Source organism: Lagopus muta, chromosome 5 (assembly GCF_023343835.1).
Source record: "Lagopus muta isolate bLagMut1 chromosome 5, bLagMut1 primary, whole genome shotgun sequence".
In the NCBI taxonomy this organism is placed as follows: domain Eukaryota; kingdom Metazoa; phylum Chordata; class Aves; order Galliformes; family Phasianidae; genus Lagopus; species Lagopus muta.
In genome coordinates this window covers 10,105,801-10,128,504 of record NC_064437.1, presented here as the reverse complement: position 1 = coordinate 10,128,504, position 22,704 = coordinate 10,105,801, and the positions used below count along the sequence as shown (strand labels likewise).

The window sequence follows — 22,704 nt, the reverse complement described above, 5'->3', positions numbered from 1 at the left end:
CTGAGCAGCCATGACTACTTCTCCCTAAGCCCTGAAGTGCTCTTGGCTGTGGGGCCCAGGTTGCATGGCGGTGTCTGCAAAGCATCGCATGAACTGTGTCTGCTCATAGCGTGGTTGGTGTTGGTGCACATCAGTACTGCTCATTGCAGTGGGACGAGGTGACAGCAGCTGCTCAGAGCTGTAGGGTGGTGAAATAACAAGTGGGGCTGGTTCTGACAGTCTGAGGGGAAGCTGAGCAGTGGAATAAAACCAGCTCTAAGGATGGTTTTCTTTTGTGTCTTGTTGGAGGAGCTGTTAAAAGTCTGAATTCCATCTTCCTGGTGGCTGTTTGAGGCAGGCTGTACCTGCCGGCATGAGCCTGCCTGTGAGAGCTCTGAGGGCTGCTGGTGCTGCTCCTCTTCCCTCAGCCACTGAAGCAAAACGAGTGGGAGGTCTGTGAAGCCAGATCGGTGCTGAGAAGGGAAAGCACAGATCCCACTACAAGGATTTAAAAATATACTTTAGTGTAGCATGGAAAGGCAGAGCAGGAAGGTGTGACTGGATGCCGCAGCCATAAATACCGGAGCTGGAAACACAACCTGCAACTCTCGGGCACAGGGAGGAGCAGCAGTGCTGCCCCTTCCTGTCCTGGTGCCTGGCCCAGCTTTGGTGTGGCTCCTCCTGCCCCAGATCAGCAGATGTGCTTCAGTCAGCCTGGAGGAAGTGCAATTTCTCTGGGGTTGACCGAGGCCAGGCTGCTGACCTAAATTTGACTCCTGACCTGCAGTACTGCACATTTGAGTTTCAGGGCTGGGTGGCTGTGTGGATCACAGGGTGTCTTTTCCCGCAGCCGAACAGACAGCTCCAGGGTCACATCTCAGTGTTTTGGGCAGAGACTGGCAACATTTGCTGGAGGGATTCAGGTGTCTTTGGGTTGGCGGTTGCAGAAGGGATGCTGGGTGTTTCTAAAGAGAGAGTAGCATGCAGCGATGATGTGGCTGGCGCGTGGCTCGCCATGTACTTGTCCCCCCTCCAAGGGATCCCTTCTGCTGTTTAGCATTCTGTGCACTGCGTGAGGACCTGGGCCTTGTTTAATCCATTTGGTTCTGATTGCTTCCATGTATCCACGGGCCGTGTCTTGAATTCAGCGCTTTGCATTACAAATCCACTCTCTAGAGATGGGCAGGATATATAGCTCCATCTGCCACGCTTAGTTAGAGCCCTTTTTTGTGGAACCCTGCTAACAGGTGACAAGTGCAGCCCACCGGGATTCCAGCTAATTGTTAGTGTGTAATTATGGAAATGAGCACCAACAGGACCCTCTTCTGCAAAGTGGTGGAGGGCAGTAGGGCAGGAGGAGTGCACCTGAGCTGCAGTGCTGGTCCTTGCTTGTGCCGGCCCCTGAATGCCAGAGGAGATGCAGGGAGCTGGATGTCTCACAGGGAGAGGATCATTTGTTCTTTTGTTTCATGACATTTGGATGACAGCATTTTTGAAATGGTCATTTCTGCGATTGCTATTAGGAGACAGCAGTTAGTCTAAAACCAGAATGTGAAAGTGCTGGTAAATACAGTGTTTATGCACCATCAGCGGAGAGGTGACCATTTTGATTTCTTATCTCATTGTTCTTCTGCTGAACCTGAAGCTGAATCTCTGTTGTCACAGGGTTACAGGAGATAACCTATGCATTTTTAGGCTTTTCTTAAAGTGGAAAATCTAGAATCGAAATGTTTTGCGACTTTTTTTCCAGCACAATATGATGAGTTGTCAAACTAACATGAAACAATTAGTGGGATTTTAAGAAACTGGAGAATAAAACCAAGGAAACTTTTGCAAAGTAAATTTTTGTGTGTTTTTGTGGAAGTCTAATGACATTTGTCAGCTTCTGCTGTTTTCAGCATAGCGGTGTTTACTCTTACTGAGTTTCATAGCTCTTCAAAATCTGTTCTTACAGTAGTGTCCGGAAGGGAGATGAGTGCTCTCACTGGCTTTAGAATCGGGAGTAGAAGGGCCAATATGTAGGCAAGTGGCAAGGCCACCAGGGTCATTGGGTTGGGATGGGAGCTCCACACTGCCCTGCTGCTGGAAGGACGTCCTCCTGCTGTGCTGTGTGCAGTGTGAAAGCAAAGCAAGTAGGGGTGGTGGAGCTGCTCAGAGGAAAATTACAATGCCATGATGACAAAATATGTGCACGGAAGCATTTTTACGTAAATATAGGTACATAAATATAAAATATGCACAAATAATATGTGAATATGAGGTGTATACATCATGTATGAAAGTCTTTTGGAAAGAACCTCTTAGCAGGTTTACGCTGAAGTCAGATGAAGAAAAAGAGAGCTGCTGGCAAAGTAAAACTTGGAGAGGCAGAATGACTGAGGCTGGTGGGGGTTGCACATTGTGGGGAGGAAGGTGTCCAACAAGGATTCTTCCTGACCCACTGCTGCCTTTAGGGAACCTTCTCTTGGGATTTTTCACTTGCAGCACTGTCCCATAGCACATGCAAAATCTGGTCATCCAGTCTGGGAAGCTCCAGGGAAGGGGACTGAATTTTATTCAGAAAGCAGCAGGGAGGCTTATCATCCACCTTCAAGTATGCATTTTGTTCTGTGTTCCTGATGACTTGGACAGCTGAATCTAAAAGCTGCTCTTGAAAACAATACATTGAGAGATGAAAGTTTTGAACAAGGGCTCTGGCAGGTAGCTCTGAAATATGACTGTAGTTTAAAACTGTTCAGAAACAGCTGTAATGACTGTAACATAATCTGTTGCTGTCAGAGTGAAACACAATTTCTTCCTCTGTGGGGAGAGGAAAAGTAGCTGGTTAACAGCCAGAGCCTTGCCTCTCAAGATCCACTTCTTAGATGAATATGCTGAGGCAAAAAGTATGGCTTTCTTAAAAATACAGATATTTGAGCTTTCTTTATCTTAGTTGCTTTTCTGCTGGGATTAATGAAGTGACTGGCAGCTGGATAAACTTAGAGTATTTGTAGATAATTGTATTAAGAGTGAAGTCTGAAAGGGCTGGGGTGGGTGATGGCCCCTCTGTGGTCTGCTTTTCTCACTGCTCAACTGTGAAAAATGGGAGAGGAGACAAAAACGTTGAAGGCTGTAGGTTGGTGTTTACCTCCCAACTTCCACCAGAAGTGCTGGTGCCCCTCTGGTTGTTCACTAGGGAAGGTGATGGCAACACAGGTTGCTGAGTACGGGCAGCCAGAGGTGTTAGGGCTGCAGTTCATGCCTTAATGGAAACCAGTCTCTATCTTGACCCTGTATTTCTGCTGGTCCTGAAAATTGTTCATGATGCTTTTCAGAGAAAAAAAAAAAATCTATCATAAATTGGATATGGATTGATATATGGAGGCCTGATGGGAAAAAAAATACACTGGATAAATTTCGTTAGTGTTTGTACTCGTAAAGTTCATTTTAGAGACTGTGAAGGATGAGAATCACATTGTTGGAGGTCTTTGGTATTGCATGAAAAAAGTGCCTGCCTCTCCATTTCTGGGAAGCTTGATGTTCAAGCATGTAGCTTCCAGATTATTACTGAGGCTATATTGCCACCCTCCTCATTTCTGAGGTGATGTTTTGTGTTCCTAATGTATGTTTTCATTTTGATTCATTCTAGTTTCACAGCTATGGCCTTAAGTAATCATTCTGAATAAAGCAAATCCGTTTTGGTTGCATCAACAGGGCATTTAATGTCCACACAACTGCTAATCATTCTTCAATTTGTGCAATTAGAATAAAGCTCAGGTCGTAAGTGGTAGAGATATGGGGGAGTCTGAAGCTGTTGTGCCATCATCTGTTCTTGGCTTGCGTGCTGCAGAGGGGATTTCTGCCTGCTCTGGAGCCTTAATTAAGTGCCAGCCCTATCTGTGCTTCGCTGGCGGTCCTGATTCATTGGTTGGTCTGGAAGAAGATGCAGCCGTGGCATGAAGGACTGGGGTTTGTTTCTTGCTAGTATGTACTCATCATGCTAAGTGCTCCCATTGATTAGAGCAGCGTGCACACAGCTGCAAACAACACGGTTGGTGGTTTCTAGGAACGCTCGCTGTGCCGTTCAGGAAGCCCTCGTCTTGTTGCTTGAGGACTTGATTTTACAGCAGAAGTGGAAATGTCAGGCGCACACATGCAGGTGCTTGGAGGGGCTGCCCCTGGGGCTGTGCTGCTGCTGTGCCCGTGTCCCCGCAGCACGGATGGGCCCTGGGGCTGTGGGTGGTGAGGGCTGTGCTGGTGGTGTGTGTGTCCTGTCATTTATCCCTGACTTGTAAATGGCAGGTGAAAAGCTTCGGCTAATGCGCCTTTAATAATTAATTGGTGTGTACAGGCACATCTTAGAGCCATTTTCATTTTATGTGGCATGATAGACTTTTGATTAATTACCCTGGCTTGTAGAGTTGTAATAGATTAGTGCCTTACTTAAGGGGAGGAAAGGCTGTACTTCTCTTGTCATTGACCAAATACTAATGGATCAGTAAGGTGATGCAGTTGGCCGTGATGCGTGCTGCCCTGCTAATGCTGCTCCTCCAGCGTGCGGCCTGTTGTGAGTACATGCTTCCCATCCCCTGGGCTGGGGGTTGGACTGAGCACATCACTGAAGGCACTGGTGGCATAGAAATGAATTATGCTTGCAGCAAACTAACCTGTAAAGGTTAAGTTCCTTCTTTGGAAACCATCTCAGCTACCGAGTGTTGTGCTGAGCTGAGATTGTAGGTGACATCCTTCTGGCTGTTTAGAACCACATTTGAACACTGGAAAATGTGTGAGGAAAGACAACAAGGGATGGAATCTGCAGCCCCAGGCAGTGAGGTATGAGGGCCAGCCCAAGGGCCAGTCAGACCCCTATCAATTCTAGGGACTTGGGGCTGGGTTTTGGCAGGGCATGCTGTAACTGAGTCTGTTCCATCGTAAACTCTGCAACAAGGCCCTTGGATGCTGCAGCTCTTCAGTCTGAATGATGTGTGCGTGTTTTCATTGAGTTCAGTATGGAAACGACAACGGTGCAGAAGTCTGTAAGGCACTCTTGATGTAATTTTATTTACGTAAATGACTTCTCTCTTTCTTTGGGTTGTGTTTTTTTTTTTTTTTTTTTTTTTTTTTTTTTTTTTTTTTGGTGTTTGTGTGAATGGGCAGAGTATAAATGGCTCTTGTCAAATAACACTGACCTGGGACAGTTTGTATCTTCTTGTTACTCTGTTCATCTCCTCTAGGTAACCTGTAACTGAGACAGCTTTGATTCTGCATGGCAACCTTTAATCGACAGCTGAAGCATAGCCTGTCCTGAAATACCATTGAGCTTGGAAGAAAGCTTAAAAGTGCACTTGAAATTGGCTCTGTGATTGTTGTGTGACTGTGTCCCATGCACAGTGGAACAGAGCCAGGCTGCGCTGCTGTGAGATTGCTGCTTGGGCAGATGGGCACAGAAGCACAGCAGAGTCACAGTGATGCAGGCACCTGGGCTGTCTGCTAAAGTTTGGGGTGAGGAAGAAGATGGAGAAAGAGAGCAGCTATAAAGTAATGCCATAAAAAGCGCCCTTCTTGTCCTTGCTGTGAAATGCTTGTGGGCCTTCTGGCTGAATGCAGTGAGCAAAGAACAGCCTGTGGTGAAATACCCATAGCAGTGGTTGTGCTCTCCTTGCTTTCTGTCACCTTTTTAACTAGGGTGAAAGAGAGGACCTGCCACATCCATAAACAGGTCAGCCTGCCCCGGCTGTGACACTGCTTAGGAGAGGGCATCTTCTGAAATGATGCAGTTACATCAGTAATTTCACAGGCAGCGTGAGCTCATCTGCTCTCTGATGTCAGACACGTAAAACCTGAGTATATTTTGTTCTGCAGGAGGAGATAGTTATAAAAGTCAGTGCATTAGGAGAGCCTTGTGTCCAGGAAGGCTTTTTGCGAGGGTCGTGCCACGCTCATGAAGTGCCCAATAGCCATAGCCGTGCCGGTTCTGCTCACTGTTGCCATTGCTGTTCTTAGGCTGCGTGAGCGGAGATGAAAGGGTTTGCAGTCTGCCACTTTCCCTGCGAGTTAATAAAGTTAAGGGACTGTTTTGATTCTCTCTGCCCCCCTGTTATCAGCAGCTGATCACAGAGTGGCTCGGAAGACTTTGTGCAGCTCAGGATTCAAAGCCGCTTGGATAAACTCAGGGTTTAATAAACAAAAGACTGATGAGATGGTTTGCTGCTTTTCTCTGCGTATCTGCCTAAGGCTTTTAGCTGTCCAGGAAAATGACATACTACATCAAACTAGTTATTGGTGGCAGGGTTTTTTTTAATATTTCATTTCAAGAAAGTTGCTGCTAAGGTTTTTCCTAGCTTCTGTTACACTCGAGTAGTTTAAGTCCTGTATAAAAAAGCTGTAACAGTCTGTGGTGGTAATAATGAATTTACCAACTCCCTCGAGACAGAAATCTTTGTGTTGATACTAACTGAAAAAGTCTTAAAGGTAACATTAAATAACATTTTAACACTCTCTGCTGTAATAGGACTTTGGCCTTTTCATTGCCCCCTCGAGCCTAGGATGCTAATGGGTGAATTGCATGTGAGACATGTGGAATGTCTGAGATAATTTACAAGATTCTGCAGGTCCTTTCTTGTGGACAAAAATACCTAAAACTTGGACTTCTTCAACTTGTAGAGGAGCTCAAATTACAGTACTTACACCAAGTGTACGACTTAACTCTCAGCTTGCAAACATTGTTGAGATTGACTGCCCTGAAAGCTTTGGAGGATATGGGAATGTGCATTTACAAACTCAGAGGGGTTAAGAAGGCTTGTAGTTAATCCAAAATACAAAAATGCTGCCGCAGCAGAATTGCTTCAAGCTCTTTTAAAAGTCCTTTCAAGTTAAGATGACATTGCTTTTGGTTTAATATAATGAATTCAGCAAAGCAAGAAGGCACTAGCTGTACTCGTTGTTCCCACTCTCCGGTGAGGAAAGAGGGGCTTATAGGATTCTCATTCAGCTGAAGTAAGTTTGGCTTCCATGTAGTGGGATAAATCCAAGCAGAACGCTTTCAGAAATAAAGAGCCAAGTGGATGCAGTTTTCTACCTCCAGTAACTTGCTGGAAACTCTTGGTACAGCTGTTGGAAAAGGGTTCAGGGATGGTGGGGTTTTCTGGGGCAGTTTAAAAAGAAGTAATCAACTTTTCCTGGTTCGTTCAGCTGTCTGCTGAGTGGTTGTGTTGGTCTGCATGGCAGTGGCTGCCTGCGAGTCTGCTCTGCTGCTAACTTGGGTTGTCCTTCCTCATGTGTCTGTGTGCAGGTAGGAATGTCTGGGCAGGCAGGGAGGAAGGCAGAAGCATGGAGCAGTGTCTGGGTGCCCATGGTGAGCTGCAGGAGCTGCTGGGTTCCTGCAACTGTGCAGTGTGATCTGATGGCGTGGTTTGCTGCCTTCTCTGGTGGAGAGGTGTGTCGTGTCCTGGCTGCTCATTTTAACCCTTGTGATTTTCTGCTGCCTTTGCTCTGGAAGGATTTTCTTTTTCTGGAGATGACCAGCTCTGTTCAGCTAGCCATCATGGAGGGTACGTGCTTTTTTAAAATTTACTTTTCATTTGTGGAAGTTCTGTCAGACAGCACCGAGTCCCTTAGGAGACACAGCAGGTGGAGGGCACTTCCATCTGGACAGAGCAGGGTGGCTGCACTGCTGGGAGCTCTGAAGCCATTCCTGATTGAAATGAGGTGGTTCCTATGCAAGAGGGATACCTGTAGCAGCTCCAGGCTCAGCTGAGGGGCAGCCCAGAACATCTCTGCACTGAGCTCTGTACCGCTGAGGCCCCAAACACTGAGCTCTGTACCACTGAGGCTCTGCTGGTGCAGGGCTGCTATGTCTCAAGCTGCCCTTGGTGCAGTGCAGAGGTTAGCCTGCCAAGTGCCCTCTCCCCAGGCTTGGCATCCCTCATGAGGAGCAGCTTGTTAGCTTCCTTCATGTTCTCCTTAAAAGGGCTGTAAACAAATTGACCCTCATAAAGCACCAGCATGCATAAAGCCTGTGTTTTCTGTTGCTAACATTTCTCAGAGCTGGATTGCTGCTTTAGCCCTGACGGTACCCTGGGTAGTTTGTTCTTCCATTTACAAGGCTGATCACGCATACTTTTCCAAATGTCTTTAATGCTAGTTCAAAATATGGCTGTGTTGCTCCTGCAGGCGGAAAAGATGCCAGCTGTGTGTGGTGAGTGCCTGCTCTGCTGCCTGCTGCAGTGGGGAATGGCCCCTGTTCTCCCGGTGCTGTTTCCTAGGAGCTTGGAGATCCAGTTTCACTAAAAGACAGGGAACACGTAGTAAAGGGAAAAACAGAAGGCAGATACACGAGTCAGTCACAGAGTCCTTTTCAGAAGCCTTCTCTTTACTCTGAGAAAATCACCTTGTACACTGCATGTGATTTAGATTTGATATTTTTCTCCCTCACATTTTGACTCAAAGAACTTCACTTTTGAAATAATGTAATACAGAAATGAAATTTAAGCCTCTTCTGTCACCTAAAATAAAGCAAACGTTCTGGGCTTTGGACCTTTGCTAATTGACCTGCAAAATGCTGTTGATGGGACATCTTTCTTATATAGCGACTTTTAAAACCTTCTGTAGATGCTAACCAGGCAGAAGGACTTAATTTAGTAGCCAGGGTGTGAAGGAGCTGACATCTTCTAAGAAATTTCTGGGACAGCGTCCAAGTTAGTGGGACATGTCCTGGAATTTCTGGCCTGAGATTGGTGGCTGTCTTCAATTCAGCCTTCCTCCTAAGTGTCGAGTAGATTCAGAATATGCTCTATGCCAAGAACTCATTTTGTTGAACAGTAAGCATTGCTTCTGCATGAAGGGGAGACTCCTTCATTCCCCTGGCTTCAACCCGTCCCATTTTTGAATCTTTGCTTCCTGGTGGGTGAGGGTATTTTCTCGCACTGAGGCTGCTGTTACCTTTCCAGGCAGCACTGTAATGTTGGCGTGCCTCACTTCCAGCAGGGGTCCTGCAGTACTGCAAGCCCTGTACTTGGTGGGTGATGCTATCTATAGTTTCCAGATTGGAATGCTGTGATGCAGAGGGAGGGGAATGAGTGCATCCCAAAGGCACAGCAGCAGCTCCTTTTGCAGGACTGTCCTGACCTTGTTTATTTTGGACTTAGGCACCATAAAATAGCTTGTTAATTGCTGCTCATTTAGAATTATAATTAGGTGGTACCAGATGAATTCTGTAATACTGCAATTTAAATGTTATAAAAAATTGTGGGTTTTAATACTTTATAAATTGGTTAAAATTTAATTTAAAGTACACTGATTGCAAGCTCTTTGTGTCTCTGCATAATTATTAAAAACCACAAGGATAAAAGCAAAGAGCTCTCAAGAAGAGAGTGTGCCTTGCATTGTGTTGCTGGGAGGGTTTGAGTGATGCAGCATCCATGTACTTAATGAAGGTCAACAGCAAAGGCTGTGAGTTCCAGCACCAGGTTTGTTCAGTAGGAAGGGAAATGCAGGGATCTGCACACTGGCCTTCTGTGATGAGAAAAGTGTATTGGGAAGAATGAGGTGCATCTGGGTTTGCTTACTGGCCCTTGGCAGCGCAGCGTGCCTTGCATTGAGAAAAGCTCTTAAGCAAGTAGGCAACCAATCATAAAATCATAGAATTCTTAGAGTTAGAAGGGACCTTTAAAGGACGCTCTGTCCAACTCCCCTGCAATGAACAGGGACGTGCACAGCTGGATCAAGTTGCCCCGGGACCTGATTTCGCCTTGCCTTGAAAGCCTCCAGGGATGGGGCATCCACCACATCTCTGAGCTCCCTGTTCCACTGCCTCACCACCACCCTCACTGTAAAAGGTTTTTTTGTTATATTCAACTTAAATCTACCCTCTTTGAGCTTGGAGCCATTTCCCCTTGTCCTGTCACCACAGACCCCACTAAAGAGTCTGTCCTCTTCTTTCCTGTGGCTCCCCTTTAGATACTGAAGGGCTGCTATCAGGTCACAGCCTTCTCTTCTCCGAGCTGAACAGCCCCATCTCTCTCAGCCTGTCCTCATAGAAGAGTTGTTCCATTCCATGGATCATTTTTGTGGCCCTTCTCTGTACATGCTCCAACAGGTCTATGTCTCTCCTGTACTGAGGGCTCCACATCTGGATGCAGTACTCCAGGCAAGGCCACACCAGCACACTGTAGAGGATCACCTCCCTCACCCTGCTGGCCATACTTCTTTTGATGCAGCCCAGGATGTGATTGGCTTCGTAGGCTTGTCTAGGATTTCTCTGGAGGGCATCTTGTCCCTCTGGTGTATTGACTACACCCCACAGCTTGGTGTCATCAGCAAACTTGCTGAGGGTGCCCTCAACCCCACTGTCAGTGTTACTGAAGATAGTAAAGAATGCTGGTCCCAGCACTGACCTCTGTGGGACACCAATCATCACTGATCTCCGTCCAGATATTGAGCCTCTCTGGACTGGATCCTGCAGCCAGTTCTTTGTCCATGGATGTCTTGGGACTTGGAAAATCTGTTACACTGTAGATTGTTATTACTAGATTGCAGCTACCGTTGGTTAATAGAATGCTGAGTACTGTACAAGCGCAAGCATGATTGGGCAGTTCAAGTTGATGAACTTGAGCAGATGAACTTCCAGAAGGAACGTTATCAAAACTCCTTTGAGGCACTGGTCTGCAGGTAAGAAAAACCTTGGACATCTGGTGATACTGCATATCCTAAAGTAAATGCCTAAAACTTGAAGCACACTCATTGTATGTTGCTGAGGGCTTGCTCGTTGGCAGCTGAAGAGTTGTTCTGGCTGCTGTTGGTGTGCTGTGTTTGGATGTAGTGAACAAGGTGCTGTGTCTCATGCCGACTGCCTAACAGCTGTGTGAGCTGCCTCCTTGCCATGGAATTCTGCTTAACCAGGTTGCACTTAACCTTTCCTTTGTTTTTCACTGAGCTGGGTAATGTCTTTCCCCCTGAAGAGCTTTCCTGCTTTTTCTGCTGAAAGCTTTTGCCTTCAGGATTTTACGTTCTGGCAACTAACAAAATTAAAATAGCTTTCCTCCTAAGTACTGTAAATTGTACATTGAATCAGATTTCATTGGCTCCAAGTATGCTCTTCAGCACACTAATGTACAAATGGATTAAAAAAACAACTAGTAGTGATTTCCTTTCCTTAGATTTTACTGAATGTTATTCCAAGTAGCTGCACTTTAGGTAGACCCACTCACTTGTACTGAGGGGCATGTACAGATGATGACCTGGAAGGAGAGGGGATAATTTCAATAACAAAGCTGTGAAGTTGCTGGATGTGGCATATGGGTTGTCTTATTTTCTAAAGGTCTTTCCATCTGCTATTGGCAGAAGACTCCATTGCAAAAGGGCAGGTTTTCTGTGAGGTACGTTGCTTTTTTTCAGGTGGATCTTTTATTAGCATTCAGCGTAATCTTGACTCTGTTTGCATGATACCATTCCACTGGTACAGAGCATATATATAAAAAATATATTGTATTTTAAGGCTACCTTCTTAAAGAAGCAGGGGTGATTTTGTTTGTTTTCTTTTCAATACCGAAGCTACGGTTGGACCAAAAACAATGCATGATGTCTAAATAAAAAGACCTTATACATTGATATCAGGTGATGTGGTGCAGGGGGTCCATAGGAGGTGCGTAGGAGGGAATAGTGACAAGTGTGCGCGGGTGGCCGTGTGCCCTGCTTACCTGACAGGTAATGCTGTTTACTCTGAATGCTGCGTGGTTGGGATTTCTTTGAGGCTGGGAGAGGCAATTGCGCAGGCTCATTAAAATGTACAGAATATTTTTAGCCTCCCACCTTTTCTCATCTCTTCAGTCTGCCGGAGATGAGGTTGTGCATCCCTGATAAGGTGCAGGCCCTGTGAATCTGCAGCACCTGGTGCATCACTACCTGCAGCCACGTGCATGCTGCAGGGTGTGCTCCATGCCTGTGGGCTCACTGCAGTGCGTGCAGAAATGGGAGCAGGGAAATATTTTTACTTGCTTGACTGTGCAGAGTCCTGGGATTTGCTGCATGGTGGGAAAGGCTGGTCTGGCCTGGGGTGCTGCCAGGAGACTGACTCTGTACTATGAGTGCAGGATTTCTTAATCGGGTCTTACAGACCTCTTCATCTTAAATAAGCGTTATGTTATGCCTGGGCCTTGATTTGCATGCCTTTAATATGTTGTAGATACGGGATATTGGGGGGGCTGCTCTGAAGGTAATGCATCCTACTTTATTTTGTTGGCCATGATGTCAAAGGTGGGTCCATGGAGACGTGACATGTAAATTCCTCATAGAAGGAAAAGTTAAAGATTTGGCCCTGGATGGGTGGAGTGATGTGCACTGTCCTTTGGGATAGGAAAGGCCTGATCCTTCTGGATTTCTGGGAACCCAGACAAACCAGTGACTGACCATTACCTCACAATTCTGACTGAGCTGAAGGCTTTGAACATACAGCATCAAGCCATAGTGGAAGATAGCCTTTCTCTTGCAACACCGTAAGGCCAGGTTCCATTCCAGTTTGAAGACTGTGGAGCATGCTGCCAGCCTTGGCTGGACTCTCCTCCCATACCTACTCTATAGTTGATATTGGGCACCTTCTGTCACCTGTCTGTTTTGGCTGATGAATGATGGATTGTGTGAGTAACATTTTCATAGCAACATTGCTGTCATAACAGCTGAGAAAAGCTGGATCACCTCTGCTGGTGCAGATTTCTGTGAGCGTTGTATGCACGCTGTTGTTTATTGATAGCAGAAATGCACAGCTAATGGTGGCCACTGTGTTGACAAATAGTGTTTTGTAGTTGATAATTTGCTCTATCAAGTAGAGTAATAGTGCTGTTTGTATCTGTTGTAGTTTCCATGGGAATAAATAGGAGGCATTACTTCTGGAGCGATCTGTGTATGTGCTACCTCAGAGGGTATTTTATTCTCACACGGGAAAGAGAGGGAGCTTGAGTAGGGAGGAAAGAAAAGAGTAATCATAAATTTAGCATCTTATTGTAATAAGCTTGATTGCGTCTCTGTTTCTTTATAGGTTACAGGAACAGCTTTCATTTTTCATACAGAATGCAGTTGCATGAGATTTGTGCTTTCATAGTTGTTGCTTATTAGTTGCAGAGGGAATTTCTGGGTGCTGTCTTCCATGGTAACAGCCACATGCCTCCAGAGCCAGAGGACTGCAGGATGCTGGGGGCGTTCTGCACAGAGAGAATTCAGTTTAATAAATCTAATAAGCCCATTTACCCTACTGGGCTACGTTAACTACCTGCATATAAACTGAGCACACAGAATGTTTGGGCAAAGGTTAGAGAAGCAGTTTCTTGGAAAGGCTAGCTCTGGAGCACACCAAAGCAGCAGCTATTCTTATTTTAGCCTTCAGTAATACACACAATAATAGGGTTCAAGCAGTATCTGTGGTTGAGGCTGTAATAGCAACTAAGATATAATTAACTTCAAAACCCTTTAGGAGGGAACGGTTCCAAAATGTAGCACCGAAAATGTTCATAGTTTCACAAAATGAGAATTACAGAAAGTTTAATTGGATACATAAACCCTCCAGTACGGCATAAGATGTCTGCTGTGATGGTGTTAAGGAGAGTCCTGTGGCAGCCTGCTGCTGTGCCTCCTGTGCTTTGGAGCTGCAGGACATGGGCTTGGGAGGGCTCTGGCTGGGGCTTAGTGAGGACTGGCTGGGGCTTGGGTCCTATCTAATGCAGCGATGCCACCAGCTGTTCTAGTGGTAGCTGTGTCTAGCAAGGATGGCTGCTGAGATGTGTCTGGGAACTTGCTGGAAGCTTGGTGGACCTGCAAAGAAGGGTTATTATCTGTGTTAGCAGAATCAGAGCAGTAAGTCCTTTCTATGCTGCCACAAATGGCGGTGGCTGAGAGGTGGTGGATGGAGGCTTCGTTGTGCATGCTTCCCATAGCTTGGTTTCAGATAGCTACAACACATGCAGGTGCTCAGAGTTGACATTTATCAAGCTGCTGGTATCCAATCGGTCAAGTTAAAGTTGCTGGTGGAATCCTTGTGCACATCTTCATGAGCGACCATGACTACGGTGCACGTAGTGCAGAGTGCTGTCAGTGGCTTGGAGATCAAAATGTGAGAATGACTGAGCTTCAGAATGGAGAATTTTAAAAAAGTGAGCAAATTACTCAAAGAATGCCTAAATTAAAGCATTAAGAGCAGAAAACAAGTGGAGAGAATAGTGCAACAGTTCATTGATGTGGTTTGAAGCCATAATGGAACATGAGAAAGCAAAGCTGGAAAAAAAAGTTAGCAAGACTGGGAAAAGTTGGCATTAGCTCGATGGCAGGTTTGAGGAGCTGCTCAAGCAGGAGTGCTTCAAAATGTGGAAATCCAGCTCCTGTGTACTGTTAGTAGAGAGTAGGAAGCATAATGAGCATAAAAGAGCTGAAAGATCCAAGGTGGACTTTGAAGAACTAACATCTATAAGTAGAAGATAAATAATTGAAGCAAATCAGCACCCATTGTCTTGCGTGAAATGTGGGCTTACCTGATGATGGGAGGTTAAAGGTGGCAATTAAGGAAGAAAAGGTACTGCTAAAAAGGGAAATTACTTCTTTGCATCAATTTTTAACTGCTAAAAATGTAATGGAGGACTTAGCACTAGAACCATGCCCGGCCTTTCTAAATGTAGAAGATAAGCAAATTTCAGAAATTGAGGTCTTGGCAAAAGCAGCTTTGGAATAAGCTATTAATCTGAATGCATTAACTGTGCAGACCCTAGTAGTATGTTACATTATATAAAACATAGCTGAACTTCTAGCAAAAGTAAGGGATTTTTCGTTGAAAAGAGCCACTATTTCAGATGAAAGTTCTTTATGTACCTTTTACCGTGGTTGAAGCAAAAATAGAGAAAATAACAAAATGCTTGAAAGATCATGTTCTTGTAGGGGCTGCCTTTCATGGATTGTGAAGGAAAACCATCCCAGTAGTTGCTTGAAATGTAAATGCTTGAGATGCAGAGAGCAGGCTACAATTTGTTCATTATCCGGAAGAACCCTGGAAAATTTCTACACTGAGGCCACTAAAGGGGCTGAGTAGATGTGTGAATAGAGCAAAAGCATTGTTATGAAGTGATTGAGTTTGAATTACAATTGGTTTAGAACTTAGTTTCATCTGAAGCCAGCATGCACCCTGCAAATGCTTGAAGGGCAGATTATCCCTCATCTGATTCATCATTTGCGTTCTTGCCATTTGTGTTGGAGTCGTGTTGGTGCTTGCAGGACCTGTCTGATCAGCTTTGCCTGTTCCTGTCAGTCTGAGATGTGGAACTGATGGGTTCAACATTGCTGAAGCCAGATGCAGGAGCAGCAGTGCCCCAGCTGTACTGTAAATAGCAGTCAGCTTGCAGTGCCTCCTAAGCAGCAAGCCCAGGAAAACAGTATTCCTCTGCTCTTCCTCCCTGTTATAGTTCAGAACCTTCTGCTGTGCATCGTGGGTGTGTGAAACTTGATGCTAAGGAGTTGGGATTTAGAGGAGAGGACTTGGTACCTTGAGATTTTAATCATTTCATTGTGCTGAATATAAGCCTATAATTACATGGTCATTTCTATTAAGACTATATTGTTGTGTTTGTAGTCATTGCTAGAAAAAGTGCAGGGATTCTTGCTTTGTGGGAGTGGCTGATACAGAAGCATGTTCCTCCCTGTGTGGAGTTGCCAGTAGTGAAGGAATAGCTGAATTTATTTGTAATTCCTGCAGGATTTCACGCTGCTGCAAACATTCCGTGCACCTGGTTGTGCGATTGTGTCTGTTCCATAAACACAGTCAGAGCTCTGTTGAAAGGGTGATATGCGTGCAACAGTTAGCTTCTTTTAAGGAGACTTTACAGCAGGCATTAAGAACCTATACACACAGATAGGGTGATCTACAGCAATCTGTACTTAGCGCTCAGCGTGAATGATGGCTGGGCTCGCGAGACTCAAGGCTGATCTGTCTTTTAAGTGGACGTTTTGACTTATCGCTGTAGTTATTTAACAGGGCCCTTCATAATCCTTGTTTCAGTTGAAGAAATCCTCCTTTTTATCTAGGATTGTCTGCAGGCAGCAACGCCTTTAGAAAAGAGTATCTTTGGAGGCAAACGTGGCCAGGAGCTGGGTGCGCGTTGTCAGCCTACACATTCCAGCTGCTCTCACCATGGGTCAGCATTTGGGCTCAGGGTCCCAGAAGTCTGCAGCCAGGCCAGCGAGCAGCTCAAGTCTTCATACTGTCTCTAATACTCTGCCAGTATTATAACAGGGGAAGAAAAGCTTTTTCAAGTATCACTGGATTGTTCATTGCTGTTGGGTATATCCCCACACCCCAACACCACACCAATTGTCAGCATTCAGGATATTTTTTTTCTGACATTATGAAACATATATATGTATTTTGTCCCATTTTTAATTTCCATCTAAAGAGATGATGAAAGATTTTCCTGCTGGGGTTTGTTCTCTCTTTTGTCTTCTGCTTTGTAGGATTTACTGAGAATATTCAGCACAGTTTCTTTTGCTCTGTCTCATTCCATTACTCACAGTTGTATGCCCGTGGCTAATTACACTCCTCCACTCCTTTCTTGGTGTTTGTATCCTTCATGTACTTACAGATGGTTATCAAATCCCCATCTTGCTTAGCCAGTCTGTCTAGCGCTTGTGACTTGACAGAGATTTTTTATCCTTCCTGGTTCTTGAATTGCTTTGCTCATCCCTTCTCTCCAGATGGTTGGGAGTTTTGGATCTGATGCTCCAGCCTGTTCACACCTGGGGCCTGGAGGTGTGATGCCTTTGCTGGCGCAGCAGTTGCTTTAACTTTTGGCCACTTTACTGGACTGCAAGTTCATATGAAGTTCTTCCCCAAATCTGTGTTAGTATTACAGTCTTCCCTGTAACTCTCCAACGAATTTCTCTAATGCTTTCCCTGCATGTGGGAGGTTGGAGTGAATGAGACTCATTTTGTCTATTTTGGCCATATTGCTCTACTCCCCAGGTCTCTTTTATATTGTATTTCTTGCAGAAAACCACAAAGAAATCTATGCTAAAGGAATACTAATGTAGTGAAGTGAAACGTTCAAAAGTCATTAACTCTCATGTAACCGTGCTCCTACAACTTGTAATGTGTGCAATATGATGACCTTGAATTATGTAGTGCCTCATGGCTTTCATCCTCCTCATTCAGAGCACAGCTGAGAAGTTGTATACAGAATGGAGCAGTTGAGCTGTAGCCAATGATTGTTCTCATTTTTAATGCAGCACGTGGCCCCTCCTTGCACGGTCAGTTCCTGATTAGCATCAGTTTTGTGACCCTGGAGTACTGCATTGATCAGGACCCTCGAATCACACACGGATCACCTGCCTTTCAGGGTATTTGTGTAAAAGACAAAGCTGCCTCTACATGTTCTTAAAGTCAACGGGTTTTCTTTTTTTAATTAGTGTATGTGGTATAGTTGGGAGCAGCAGATAGCTTTAGCCCCTTTTTCACAAGCGGCTGGGTGGCACCCACCTCATGTCTTCTGATATCCCATCCTTGGTCTGGAGAAGGTGTAAGATGGTTTCCACCTTGAAAAGCAAACACGATTGTTTGAAGCTTCTTTATGAAAAGATACTGTTCCATCTCCAGGTCAGACAAGGACACTGCTTATGCACTGGCCTTACCTTCTTAGAGAATTTCTTACCATGTCTCCAGCAAATATAGTTTCAGTAGATGTACTCAAAACTGAACCTGGCAGTTCTGTGGATGTACTGCAGGGATTCCTACAGAGAACGTTTTTTGTGCTGACTTGTTAGGTACGTAAGGTTGCAAATAGCTTCAACATGCAAAGCCGTTGCAGTGCATTGGTCCCTCTTTTTGGAATGGGCCTACTTATTTTGGGGATGCTTTCATGGGATGGCACACAAAACACTTGCTTCAGTTCAGTTTATTTTCCAGAAGAGTTCATAGAGGACGTGAGCTATTCAGCACTGCTTTGCAATTCTTCTTGACTCTGTAAAGTTGACTGCTTTTTCTAATCTCTGTGCAGTTTCCTATGGGACGTGCTCATTGCCAGCATTTCCGAGTACCATATGAGCCATTGGTATTCTTGGCTCTGTTTTAAATGAGTCCAGCTTTTTCTGCTTGTCTGAAAGAATCAAACCATGCAGGTTTCAAAAATGTTCTCGAGACCTCCTCTTTTCCATCCACCTGCCCCAGGGCAAAATCAGCTATATTTAAATTGAGTTGGCTATTTCTTTTTGTTGTGCTTTCCAGCTTTCTAGTTCTCTGCCAAGCTAGCGCTTGGTAGTTCTAACATTGAGTTTGGAGCAGAGAATGGAGTTTAGCAAGCTAAACTCAGAGAGGATTTTACAAAGCCATCTGGAATGTTTAGCTGCAGCCTCCTTTTGCCTTACATGGTGTCGGGTTTATGATACTGCCAGGACCAGATGCAGAAGTAGCAATGAGAATGTACATCTGTGTTTGCGAGATCTTCTGCATTGCCTGAGCTCCCAGATGCAGTCTCAGTTGTGGAATGCTCAAAGCAGTGAGGTTAAAGGGTGCCTTCAGAAGGAGGGGTGGGAGGTCACCTGGGGCACAGGAGGTAGCTTCAGGTGCAAAACAGAGCAGCTTGAGGAGGCGTGGTGTTGTGGAGGCAAAGAAGACAGTAGGGGTCTGAGAGCATTGGCTGATTGCTTGCTGTTGGACTTTGTTCTACTGAAGCAGCTCTGATTCTATAAAATCTATTTTGCTGATCACCAGTGTCTACCAACATTACTTGGTTTTATAGCTTTTTTTCTTACAACATATGTTTTCCTTATAATGCCTTTCTACCTTAAACAAAAGAAGCCTGTAGCTTTAGTTCAAGGTTACTGTTCAAAATGATCAGCGTGATGTTGGCTTTTGAAAGGTGAATTGGGCTTCAGCTCACACCGTCACCTTGCTTTGAATATTGGGCTGTCCTCCAGGGAGAGAGCACCTCACTCCTAAAAACAAGAGAGCTGAACCCCTTGGAGAAACTTTTTTCGTATTTTCAATTTCAGAAGAGAATGACAGCTGCTCAGATTTATAAAATTTTAAAACATTCCAATTTTAAAGCCTTTAAATATTGTATGTAGACGAGTTTCTCATAGGTAGCAACTCTGGAGAGAGGAAGTAGAGAAGATTATTCCTGTTAAGAAACAAAGGTGCTGTATTAACTTTGGAGGGACAGACAGCAGTCTTGCATAGGGCAATCTGGCTTATTTTACCAGATGGTAAATTGTTATGAAGCACTAAACAGTTGCAAAAAGATCAAATCTATAAGGCATCTGGTTAGAGTAACTGGCAGTTCATCAGCTTTGCATGATGTACACTGCACATATCTTAGGGGCTTCAGAGGAAAGTTATAAATCCATCAAGCTGGAGATGGGAACAAACTTGATCTTATTAGCTGAAAGAAGACAGAAATCAAGAGACCTATTCTTTAGCTGAGGTTTTTGTGTTCCTGAGAGTTATTCCTGAATGAGGGTAGTGGCAGTGCCATTCACATGACTTCTGAGTAATCTGTGCTCAAGATACGCCATTAGATCAGGCACTTTTGTTGTTAATGGAAGTGAATGAAAGAGGAAAAGCTCTGTGAAAGCTATTCATCCCCAGTCTGGTCTGATAGATACCGAGGATGTTTTCAGCACCACCTGTAAAACATTCTCTGTCCTAATCTGGCAGAGTTTAATGCACATTGTTTGTTTTGACACAGTAATTTCAGCCCTCTGTTTTTTTTCCCCTCAAGAAGAGCAGCAGCTTAAGATTCTGGTGCCTTTGAGCCAGGTGTAATGCTGCTCAACGTGTGCTTCAGTGAGCTCTGTCTCCAGACTGCACAAATTAGCACCGCATATACAGAATTTAGAGCTGTGATCTTCACTCTTAATCCGGGCACTTCTTCCCATTCCCCTGTGAGCCTTATCTGGAGGGCTGGCTGACACTGGGCAGCCCGCCTGGGGGCTGAACTGGGTTTCCTGTTGAAAATAGAGCTGATGTTGTTATAAAGACACAGCTGCCTGTCTCTGTTGTGTAAGATGTGTCACTGGCGCTCTTAGTAGTTCTTTGGCAAGAGAGAGAGGAGAATATGGAGGCTGAAGAGCAGTGGAGAATCCAGTGTGGCTGATATGAAGAGCCTCTTTTTCTGTATTCAAAATCTGCTGCTGAGCTCACTTGGATTTATTTTTTTCATAGAGATAATAAAGGCGGGATGAGATGATCAGTATTCGCTCTGCATCTAGGTTAGAACTAGGTTATTTTGTAAAGTATTTTCAGATGTCTTGGCTGGAGAAGACATTGCATAAATAAAGATTTCTTTGTATTGTGTGATATTATAACGTGTGAAAAGATTTACTGTGCAAATACAGTAACAGAATGAAGAGGAATCATGATCTGCTGTTTGTTAGTACGATGCAATGTAAATATTTGCCTAGGTAGATTCTCTTGAGGTTTTGTGTGGATTTCCCTGAATGCTGTGGTTGCTGGCATTCTTTGAACGCTGTTTTTGTCAGAAGCAAGCATGTTCATAACATGTAATACGCACCTCCATCAAAAGCTCTGTGCCTCTCTCTCAAAAAAAAAGCTGCTGCTCTTTTCAAAAATCTCGCAATACATAAAATTGTCTTTTTTTTTTTTTTTTTAAGCATATTTAACATATTTTTCAAAACCTCTTCCAACACTAAGATGTCATTCATGTACAGGCTGTGCACTCAAATACTTTGCTTGAAGAACACGGAGTCCAAAATCATGATAATTACATGTACACCTCCAGGTGACTTCACCAAGGCACTGCTGGTTGTGGGCCTAGAAAGCCTTCAGGTCTGAAGTCACTGCCCCTTTGCCCTGCTGCATGCTGCTGAATCACAGGCTAACCTATGCCAGCATGAGATTTATTTTGCTATTAGTGCCCTACTAGTAACTTTCTGTAGTTCTTGCAGCCTAGCAAGGGAGAGACACATTGACTTATTTTAAATGGCTTTTGAGCCTCTGATGAGATGCCTAGTGCTGAAAGAGTGAGCCACTGTCCCTGCAAGATGTCGTCACTTTGAGAGAATGGGGCTTGCTAACTCCTTTAACGTCTGATTTAACAGGTGAACCTTAGTCTCTTGTCTTTAAAGTAAATAGAGTACATTCTCATGAGAAGACAAAGGATGTAGACACACAAATACTTTTGTTTTTTTAAAATACCTGTCTTTCTGGTTAGGTTTCAAGGAATTTTTTGCATTTCTGTATCCAAGCAGATCTTCAGGTTGAGCCAATTGCCAAGACTTTTTGCTTTGTTTTGGAGATGGGTAATTTTGTCCTTTTAGATGGTGCCTCCTATCCTTTTTTGGAGAGTATGAACCTTAGCTCTTTACTTTAAGTAAACCTTATCTTTAAAGGCATTTCACCATTATTTTTCACTGGCATCCCCATTTGCTCTATGAAATGGGAGCTGACTCTGTTCAGCTGCTCTGTCTCCTGTTCAGACCCAACTGAGGCGCAGGTGCAGTGGGTGCTACAAAAGGATGTCCTTTTCTATAGCAGTTAATCACCAGCCCAGCTACGCTGAACACTGCTGACTACAAACCACCATATGTATGCAACCGAGCATGTCTCTCTTGGGCAGACAAGGAGAGTTTTGTGAACTTAAGACACTGTTTCTGGTAATGTGCATCTTCAGAACTATTTGTTGTACAAACATAGTGAGAACAGCTAAAGGATATATTGTCAGGCTGTCATAGAGACGGGATCTGAAGGCAGACTTGAAGATGGTGATGTTTTTATGGCTCGTGTCCCTTAAAAACAGCCTACTGGTTTGTGGAGTATTAGTGTGATGCTATGCTGCTCAAGCAGGAAAGATAGTCAAATTTCATTTGTACTTGTGTCTTAATTGTCTTTACAGTTTAGTTTTGCATGTCAGCAGTTAATGCATGCATCATATTTAAACACTTTTCTTCATCTCTTGGTTTGCAGGAGTAAGTCTGTGTCTGTAACGCTGGATGTGCTGACCACTTGCCTCAGACTGAAGAGAACTTGCCCTGCTTTGGAATATGGTGCCTAACTTCTGCGTCTCAGTACTCACTGTGCTAGCAGTCATCCTGTGCTGCTTGATGCTGCCTGATCCTGCTAAAGCAGGAGCCGAAAGTAAGTAACATTCATTTTTTAAAGGCTTGAATGTCTTGCAAGTTTTCTTTCAACAAATATTGAAACTTCTGGATATGTACTGGCAACACTGAGGACGAAGGGATAACCCTCCAAATCTTGTTTTCCAATGTGTGCAGTGAAGATAAACAGTATGTGTGTGAAGGGGCACAAATAGAACTAAAAAGGCTGGCAACATTTATTCAAGCGCAGGACAAGCTTCTGTAGTAGCTTCAGTAGTAGCTGCAAGATAAAAACTTGACAACTTGATTGCTAACGTGTATAGATGAGTAAAGAAAATTGGGGGCGGAGGAAGAGAGATGTACTGGGGTTGAAGTAATCCCTGTTACTTTGTTCTTTTACCAGCTTTTATAGTTTCTGTAGAACTGAAACATCTCTCCTGAATCAGTGGGTGATTGAAAACTGCTGGGAAAACATTCAAGTCTTTACTTTCTGGTGTAGCTGCCCTCCACCTGTAGAAGAATTGGAGTCAAATTTTCCTGTGGTGGTACTTAAGGTGCTCTGCTCATGTCTGGTATCTGAGGAGAGACTTATGTCCTTAGGAAGTCAGCCTTTGTAGCTCTCTGCTGGCAGCATGGAGTGGGGCAGCCTGCTATGAGCTGCCATGGTGCTTT

The 22,704-nt window shown here is 44.5% G+C and overlaps 2 protein-coding genes across 18 annotated transcripts in view; one reads left to right on the top strand and one right to left on the bottom strand.

Moving 5' to 3' along the window:
• The window catches only part of MED8 (mediator complex subunit 8), a 203,393-nt gene extending 203,327 nt beyond the window's left edge, over positions 1-66 (bottom strand). Inside the window, exon 1 of the mRNA XM_048944379.1 lies at positions 63-66. Within this exon, the coding sequence (XP_048800336.1) occupies positions 63-66 (4 nt within the window). The remainder of the gene's footprint in view (positions 1-62) is intronic.
• The window catches only part of PTPRF (protein tyrosine phosphatase receptor type F), a 343,225-nt gene that overhangs the window by 101,810 nt on the left and 218,711 nt on the right, over positions 1-22,704 (top strand). For all 17 annotated transcript variants that reach the window (XM_048944331.1, XM_048944335.1, XM_048944348.1 and 14 more), the window contains one exon: positions 21,902-22,072. In XM_048944331.1, coding sequence (XP_048800288.1) covers positions 21,979-22,072 — 94 coding nt within the window. In that variant the 5' untranslated portion in view covers positions 21,902-21,978. The remainder of the gene's footprint in view (positions 1-21,901; positions 22,073-22,704) is intronic.